General features: G+C 38.5%; 1 protein-coding gene across 1 annotated transcript; it reads right to left on the minus strand.

Moving 5' to 3' along the window:
- Positions 1-1112: 1112 nt before the first annotated feature.
- Positions 1113-9506, minus strand: LOC140142873 (kelch-like protein 28). Its single transcript, XM_072164894.1, has 4 exons — positions 9241-9506; positions 4058-4689; positions 3264-3529; positions 1113-2712 (listed from the first exon to the last, which is right to left on the minus strand). The coding sequence occupies exons 2-3, from the start codon at positions 4679-4681 to the stop codon at positions 3389-3391; spliced, it is 765 nt and encodes a 254-aa protein (XP_072020995.1). The 5' UTR covers positions 4682-4689; positions 9241-9506; the 3' UTR covers positions 1113-2712; positions 3264-3388.
- Positions 9507-9977: the final 471 nt, after the last annotated feature.

Below are 9977 nucleotides of genomic sequence, written 5' to 3' on the forward strand. Positions count from 1 at the left end.
GCCACCTCTGTTTGATTTGATCACTCTCAGTTAGAATTTCACCATCTTCATCTTTGATTACATCCAGCTTTGGTGTTTTCTTCCCTGTGATTTCTTTCACTGCTCTAAAGAGATCCCTGGAGTGGTTGGTAGAAGAATGTGATTCAACCTCTTTGCATTTCCTTTCAAGAAAATCCTGTTTATCTTGTCTGGTTCTGCGTTGAATTCTCCTGCTTAGGTCTTTATACTGCCTTTTGTCCTTCTCCGTTAGTATGCCTCTTGCTTTCACCTGTCGTCTTTCGTCTGCCATTGTACCCACTTCCTCTGATATCCATGGCGATCGGGTTTTCTTTGGTTTCGACAAGTTGTTCTGTGCTGCTGTAGAGATTGCCTTCTTGGTTTGTTCCCATAATTCATTAGGTGTCCACTCTTCTTCCTGTTCGAGGAGTATCTGAAAAGAGTTCCTGACTTCCACTCGGTACTGATCATTAATACGATTAACATCATATCTACGTGGAGGAGTGTCCCGTTTGACTGACTTAAGCTTTGATCGAATTTCAGCAACCAGAAGCTGGTGATCTGAGCCACAATCTGCTCCTGGGTATGTTTTTGCTACATTCACACTCGACCTCCATCTTCGTTTGATTAAGATGTAATCTATCTGATTTCTGGTCCTCCCATCTGGAGATATCCAGGTGTAAAGCCGTCTAGGATGCTGTTGGAATAGCGTGTTTGTTACGATCAGCTCATTTTCGTTGCAGAAATCAGCTAGTCTTTCCCTCTCTCATTAGCTTTGCCCAGTCCAAACTTTCCAACGGCATCATTGTTAACCAGGTCATTTCCAACTTTGGCATTGAAATCCCCCATGATGATGGTAATATCTCTATTAGGAATTTTGTTGATGGTTTCTTGGAGTTCATGGAAGAAGGAATCAATTGTCTCATCATCTGCTGTCGAGGTTGGAGCATATGCCTGAACTACTGAGATGTTGACAGGTCTTGCTTGGAGACGGATGGTTATCAGTCTGTCACTGATTGGATTGTAGCCGAGGACACATTTTTGATGATTTAGGGTCACTCACAAACTAAACTACTTGTCACATTATGTATACCATTTTTTACTGACACAGAATTTTCACAAATGTAGTAACAAGCTCCTACGATGATGAATACATACGTATAAAGCTAAACACCGCATTTTAATTTCATGCTAAGAGAGACATATCTGAATTCTTTATATGCCAAGGTATTCATAACCTTTCAGTTTCTTTAAATTTTGTTTATATTTCTCAAAAGAAAATAGTTTAAGGGGGTACTACACCCCTGCCCAATTTTGAGCCTATTTTTGCATCTTTCTCATGATAGCGCATTAGGGACAAGTAAGATATGTATATTATAGGGGCAAGGATTACAACTACTGCACTGAAAATTCAGCAACTCAAGGCAAGTAGTTATTGATTTATTGATCAAATATTGGTTTTCCCTCATTTTTGACTGTAACTCCACAACTGTTATCTGTGCTGAAATAAAATTTCCAGTGCAGTAGTTGTAGTCCTTGCCCCTATAATATAAATATCTTACCTGTCCCTAATGCGCTATCATTTTTGAAAAAAATACAAAAATAGGCACAAAATTGGGCAGGGGTGTAGTACCCCTTAAGGGTACCATATTCCAATTTATCAACCATTTTTAAGGGATTAAAAAAAATTCTTACAATTTGCATTGTCCATGACAAATTTCTGAATGTACAACTTTGCAGCTATTACTCATTTAATATTGCTGCTCTGAATCAGATTCATCTTTTAAACCCACAAAGCTTTATCAAATCTGAAAGAGGTTAAACGTTCATCATCCCCTAACCTACACAAATCCTCTAAGTGATTCCCTGAGCAGCCAACTTCTGAGACTTTCATGTTCATCTTGTGATACCCACCTCCACATAACACATACACAATTTCATCAATACAGAACACTTTCTTGCGGAAAGTGATTGGAATAGCATCTTGGCTCTGTCTTTGATCAGTACCACTTACATAACGCAATGTATTGAAGCGACCAACTTCTATTATCACTTCGCGGACAAATAAGCCAATACTTTCTTTACCGTAAATTCGGTAGCATTTGCCATCTTGGACAGTCAAACCCATAGTAAAGGGCCTGATTATGGAGGTGTATCTTCTAATAAGACGCCATGTATTTAAGGTGGGATCGTACATCATCAGCATGCGATGAACATTACCCCCTACATTGCTCCTATTATCGGCATCTTCTGCCTCACCATACACAAGAATCTTACCATTGTGAGCAACAGCAGAATTTGGATATACCTTATGTAATGCATAAGTCATGGGTGCAATTTCACGCCATCTATTTTCATCAATGATGTACACCTCACACTCTCTGATGCATACACCTTCTCTGCTCACCCCACCTATGGCATATATGTGATTATTACCAAGAGGCACCAAACAACACCTTTCTCTTCTTTGCGTCATGGTGGCTAGAGGTTTCCACTTCTTGTTTACCTCATCCAAGGAAAGAAATTGAGGATGGATCAAACACCTCGGATCTTGCTGTGTACCTCGTGCAACGTACAGTTGGGTATTCGCGACTACACAATTATCAGAGATGTTGGGGAAGTCCTTTGTTGGTAGTATTGGAAATTTGGTTAAATCCTTCCACTCACCTTGGCAAAGTAACAACTGCGATGAAATGGATGTACATTGATAATTGCCTGTAACAAAAAGGAGAGAATAGCTTTACTTTTAAATATTAACTTTTACAATATAAAACATAAAAATTTTCCAGATATGACACTAAAATTTGTGTTTAAACTCTATATAGATGTCTGCTTTGTGTGTAAACTCTGCTATGGTTGATTAGTAATAATTAGAACTTGAGAAAGTTTTTGCATAAAGATGTGCATAAGAGCCAACAAAATGTGATCAATGGGCGATATTTACAACTGTCAGTTCCTAACATTACGTTTTGTTACCTGGAGAGGTTTGATCATGTCTCACCTCCTTTTTCAACCAAATCGACGGTAATAACTCTTGTAGTGAGGGATCAACATTTAACCACAAATTGCCTCAGGCAAAACTCACTTCCTGGGAACTAAATACCACACAAGGTCATTTTTATGTAACTCATTGACCATTTGTGTTATATATACTGCCAGTAGCTATATGATATGATCTGGTCAACTCATTGACATGTACCACGCTCAGGAGGGAATTCAATTTTTGATCAATTCTCTCCAGGTAGTGAAACGTAATGAATACTTACAGTAACTGTTGATCTGGTTTCAAATAAGTCAGGATGTGATATGCTCAGTGGAGGGTCATTTGGCTGTTTGGAATCAAGTAGTTGCATCACTCTGGCAACCATCTCTTGACATTCTGGGATGGTATTTAACTCCGCCTCTGTATAAAAGTTGTGGTCATGTGGCCTACTGGAACTGCTCCAAGGCGGACTCTTGCAAGAACACGTGGCGCAAACTCTTTGCATACTTCCAAGTCATGCTTTAGCCAAGCAACAATGATGTCAAACACCTTTAAAAAATAATCAGTCAATAAATTCTTGGTCAATCAAATACTTAATACCAAACCCACAATGTTTTGTCCTGGGAAGGGACCAATTGCATGGAATTTCCAGTGAGTTTTGTTTTTCACTATCAGGGTTTTCTTTTTCACACCATCTGATCATCGCATCTAGCTGGGCCGGATACATATGTACATGCAGTGGCGTGCGCAAAGGTGGGGGGCAGGGGAACAGCCCCCACTTTTGTTGGTCATTCGGGGAATTCAGGCGACGATGCAAAACGTCAAATTTGCTCCCTCAAAATAGGATTCCTTGGCGTTTAAAACGCTAAAACCCCCTAGCTTTTCGGGGGAACTGAACAACCTGGTCCCGCCACTTTCAATGTGCTACGCACGCCACTGCAGTATGTGTACATAATTTTTTCCAGCAAAGTGGGGATATCCATACATAACATACAACATAGCATATGTATAGGGCATTTGGATACTACAGGTACAAATATCTTCTACACCAACATGTCCTCCTGCCCAGTATCTTACCTTTTTCTCATCCGTAACGTTAAAGTCCTTGTGGTTCAATGTCTCCGCTATCAATTCACTGGTCATGCCTTGAAGAAACTCTTCCGATTCATCAAAATTCTGAGCAAGGTACTGAATACATCTGGTCTTCAACTTGCAGAGCCCAAACACATCACATGCAGAAACTATCTGTAGAACATCCTTCATGGTATTAAATTGATTGAAGATTTGCAGTAACATTTCTTCACATTTGATAACAACTAAATTATACTGCAGATAGTGAGCCATTTTTAAGATGTCCATAACAGCAGTGGCTTCATCGGACGGAACATCAAGTTTGCCTGAATATGAGAAATCAAGCAGAATCTGGAAGGCCTCTGGTTTACCTGTGATGGTAACTTCCGATGCATGGCTTTCTTGAAATCCTGATGTAAACATGGTGTGGAAGAAGTCGCTGTTTGAGGCAAGAACTGCTTTATGAGCTTCAAATGATATGTCGCCAACTTTTATGGTGATGTCACAAAGGGTTCTATTTTGTTGAAGTCTGTGCAGACCCTCACATACTTTCTGGGCATGATCAAGTAAACAGCGATTTCCAGTATCCATGTTGTTGTTGATATTCATGCTATGTTCTGCATCTGCCATTGTGTCATCTAAAGTTAACAAAGTGATAGAGAACAGACATTGACTGTTATTATGCGGTAATGCTTTTTTTTTTTATGGAACACTAGCTCCACTAATAATAAGTACCAGATCATTCATTCCCTTTTTACCACCCAAGGCGCTTAACAAAGGCATTTTAGGTGGGCACTTATTTTTACATTGTTTACATAATTGCATGAAATGAAAAAAAAAGTATTCATCCATCATCATCAATGTGCCTTATGTTTCTGAGTGACAATGATCTAGATTTGCATATAGGCAGTTAATAATATCAGTTTACTTTTGTAAAATTAAGTCACTGGATGGGCGCTTATGGGCATGGGCGGTTTAGGATCGAATATGGTAGGTATATGAATCTTGAAAGTTGTGGCACAAATTCACTTACAAATTATGTATCCTTTCCGACATTTAAACATCATTAACATAAATTTGCTTTTAAAAGGCTGCTCTTTAAATACGAAAATGACACGCTTTTTTTTTTGTGCAGCATGAATGAACACCAGCGTGCGCACCCCTGCGCGGTGCACGATGTGCTGTGTGTGACATATCTGGGTGAACATAAATAATCAAATCTCCATTCTAGACCCTTAAAACATGCCAAAAGAAAGTGTAAAAATGATGCAACAAATGGCTTCAATCGGACCTTCATTTTGCAAAAGTCAAATATTTTGTTGAGAGAACTACATGCTGCATTAGAGTTGTTGCATATAAAGAATTCCACAGAGCTGTTTAAAAATTTTTCTCACACACATTAAAGTTTTTAAATAATATTTTGCAAGAAAGTGCAATGCAAAAATTGCAAAGTTTAAATCTGTTATCAAAAATCACACGTAAAGCTGTAAGCACTTGATCATTGTCATTCTTTTGAAAGTTAAAATATAAATTTGCACAGCTGATAAAGAATTAAAGCTGGGAAGCTTCCAATTGCAGAAATCAAAGTTTCATCGGACAAAATGTTGTGTTCATCTTCAGTGAAAGAATGAATTACATAGCACGTCAGATTATAAAATAGATAATGAGGACTAAATTGAATGAGATGCAGAAACTTTAGGAAGGAATGAGTGAGTATGAAAAAGCGCCTATTGATCAAGCTTGGAATGAACTGCATAAAATTGATGTGCACATTATGTAATTGTAATCATTAATTTCTTCACAACCAGTCAACCGAATCAAATAAAATTTGCGTATGATGCACAATAAAATGAGCTACACGCTCTATTTTAAATTTTTGATTCCGATGTCAATTTTGTAACTTACTAGCAAATGTTTTCAACTTTCACCTGGTAGTTTTTTCTGGGACACCCTGTATACTGTGTAGAGTGGTAAAGAAATGTTATATTTTAGGTATTTTTCATTGGATGATCACCCTGTATATCCATTCAAACTTTACAGATTTGCAATCGTGACAATATATTGCTTTCTGAAAATGTATACTTTTGCATAGTTTGGGTGAAAACTTTTAGAAATATAATCAGAAATACAACAACAAAAAATTTGACTTCAGGATACTTGTTAGACATGTTAGATAATCAATTTAAGACTATATAGTCTTTCAATAAAATTTTAATTTTAAGTGAACAAATCTGACAAAAATCATTTAAAAAAAAATTGCGACCCTGATTTTTCAGGATTTAGAGTCGGTCGGTTGAGGGCAACACAGCAATTTTATTTGGCCTAAGTGAGGGAACTGCGACTTGGGATAGGCCTACTAATTGAGGCAGAAGTTGGTCACACATTTTTACATGAAATGTGTCCTCATCCTGAGGGCATATTATAAACCAAAAATCTGTAACTTCACTTTCTGATGCTCTGACAATGGTTGACCCCTCATTCAGCCCTCGAATTAACCCACGGCACCCATGTCATTTTGCCGTGGGTGCCCATCCCCACTGCCATTTTAATGCTCTTAAAATATGTCCTTCACCCAAGGCAGTCACTTGCTGTGCCCTCTAATGAAGTTGCCGCCGGTGCCCCAGCCCTGCCCTTTCATTATAAAATTATCTATCAGACTATTTGTGTGTGTTTTGTTCACTTTGCCTTAAGGTGCCCTTCTCAAATTTTCAACAGTTGCCATGATGCCCTCTTGAAATATTACAAACTGCCGTGCTGCCTTGCCTTTTCAGTGAAAATCCAAGGCAATAATCAACTTGCCCTAAAAAGATTGCTGTGCCCCTTCAGATCCTTAATTCGAGGGCTGCCCTCATTTTGTTTCTAATTTTTAGTACAGTACCGTACTTTCAGATTATCCTACTATAAGAACTATCTATAATCAGAAACTTGAAATTTTCAGTAATTGGTCTAGACTAAAGAGATACATTGTAGATTCATATGACTGTATTGCCACATGTGTGACCAGGGTTGCCAAAACTTTTTAGCCCAAGTCATGGGTATTAGCCTTGAAATGTCGCCTAAATAGCCAAAAAAAAAATCGCCCAAAATTTTAAAAGTCGATTTAGGGGTTCTACACCCCTTTTTTTGAAATTTTGGAAAATGCTGAAATAAATTCTAAAAAACAACAAAAACTCAAAAAATGAAAAAAAAAAAAAAAAAAAAAAAAAAGTGGAATGATAAAAGAAGGGGGGGGGGGGGGGGGTTACATCATCCCGCTTTATTTTGGAATTTTTGGGAAAAGCTGAAATAAAAAACTAACAAAAAATGAAAAAAAAAAGTTTTAAAAAAAGAAAAATTAAAAGACGGCTCAGGAGGTTCTACATCCCTTTCTTTCTATTTTTTTTTAATGCTGAAATAAATTATAAAAACTAACAAAAACTGATTTTTGTTATAGGCTTACTGTAAGGAAAATTTATTTGTGAATTTTTGTGGAAATATTGAAATAAATTATAAACTAATCAAACTGAAAAAAAAAATGTTTAAAAAAACTGCAAGAAAACACACGTGACATTTTGGGGAAATGCTGAAATAATGAAAAACTAACAAACATTTTCAAAAATTTAAGAAAAAATAAACTGCAAGGAAAATAAAATGTTGACTTTTGACGGGGTTCTGGACTACATTTTTGGGAAATGCTGAAACAATTATAAACAAACGAACAAAAACACACACATTTATTATAGACATGCCATTCACTACAATATATAGGCCTACACAAATTTGCCTTCAGCTGAGTGATAACAACATGTGCATGTATATTTATAATCAACCCCAAAATGGCCAGGTCCGTGGATAATGACTCAGTGGTACTTTTGATCATCATGCTATTTCAAAAGGAAATATGCGGTAGGTGTTTGCACATTTTATTTCAAAAGAACCGCCAACGGAAAAAAAACTGATGTTGAAGTAGAAACTTGGCACCCCGCTGACACTAAGATCTAAGAAGCTACTTAAGTCGTCTTAAACCACTTGTGAGTATTTAGATGGGAATATTTTAAGGATAATCCTCCAGCTCAAGTGGTCTTGAGCAACAACATGTGATGCGATTAACCAGCCCCCCTACCCTGTGCGTGCCATTGTCATGGGAAGCACACTTACCACAAAGTGTTTTGTAATTTTTGTTTATTGAACTAGTTGTTTGGTGCTTTTGTTGAATGACCATTGAAAGAATTGGCAATCATGGTCAAAAATAAGTTTTGAAGTCGGCATTGTCACAAATCGCCCAACATTTAATATATTTCATGGGTGAGATTTTCAAAGTAGCCCAAATGTCGCGAAATCGCGGGAGCACTTTCTTTGTCGCGGGACGGAAGTCGGAAATCGCCCAATTGGGCGCCCAAATCGCGGGTTTGGCAACCCTGTGTGTGACAATGTCGATGACCTAATAAACATTTTGACCAGTGTTGCCAAAACTTTTCAGCTCCAAGCCTGGCTCGCCAAGCCGCGGTAAATGAGACTCGAGTAGCCCAATTTGTAATCTTCCTAAAAAAGTGCCCAATGCCAGGTATTTGGGCGGATTTACCCAAATTTAGAACGCAAATCACCCAATTTGGCGGAAAAGCAAGTGATCGGCAAGTAGCAGTGGCGTAGCTGCCGGGGGGCGGGGGGAGGGCAACTGGCAAAAATTGCCTGTTTGGGATCCCGCCTTTTCGGTCTGTTGAGGAAGGGGCGGCAAAATTTTTGTTTGGTGGATTTGGGCGCCCCCGCCCCATGCCCATACAGGCTTGCCACCCCCCCTGGAAAAAATCCCAGTTACGCCACTGCCAAGTAGCCCAATTGTGCACTTAAGGCGCAGTGTTGGCATCACTGATTTTGACCAGAGATGGTCAATATGGTATTGATCTGCCTGGGCAGTCAATTGGCTACAATCTTTTGACATGGTCATGGTAATACTGTAATGGTTCATGTCACATCAAAAGGAAAAAATAATCCCACTTGAAATTATAATAACCATGCATTTAACATTAAGGTGTTGAATCTAGTCAGGTTTGAACGTTTTGTGTCCCAATACATAATTCACGCGCTGTCTGCCAGGGGCTGACTGGTCAACATATGTCATGTCTACTGTAGTGTCATGAGTGTAGGCGTATCATATACATCATAGTACTAGTAGTAGTGGAAGCTTTAGTTTTTACATCACACATACTCACATAATTAATTTCAAGGTCACAAGGACAAGGCAGTCGCACGTCTTTACCCTATGACTGACAAAAATAGATGTTATGTGAATAGAGGAGAACTAACTGTACTGATTGCTGACCAGTTCTGGAATCTATCTGTCACTGTCGGGACAAACTGAAGGTTGAAACAAAGTAAGTTTTTCGCATCGCAGGAATGTGGAATGTTGTTATGAAATGACGGACCTGACGACGGATTTCCGGGTTTACTGGTCAGTTATGGGCGCATACCACTAAATAAAGTCCCATTGAAATACACGTAATACATTCATTATCAATATTTTTTGCTGGTATGCACCCTTAAACAAAATGACATGCTGTGTTTAACAGTAGCTATTTGCATATTTGCAGAGCGCGTGCGCAAATTTATCGACCGGTAAATTCGTAACTTCCGTAAACTTTTTTCCAATAGCCTTTGTTTTAGGGGGGTAAATGGAACGGTGGGGGTAAATGGAATGATGAGAATACAATTTCCTCAATCAAGAATAAATTTGGGCAACATCATACCGAGTGTTTACCCCAATGCCATACGTTCTACTTTTGTTTCATACCCCAAACCCCGGCCCCAAACTTGGGTTTACTCGGTATTTTGTTTGAGTGGAAGAAAATCTCAAATGTTGTCACTGACCATGAAGTGGTGCACACCACCACATTGGGTTCGTTACTTTTAATGCACTCGGTGTTTCTACCGTCCCGGCTCAAACCAGGCT

Source organism: Amphiura filiformis, chromosome 20 (genome assembly GCF_039555335.1).
Source record: "Amphiura filiformis chromosome 20, Afil_fr2py, whole genome shotgun sequence".
Classification (NCBI taxonomy): Eukaryota; Metazoa; Echinodermata; class Ophiuroidea; order Amphilepidida; family Amphiuridae; genus Amphiura; species Amphiura filiformis.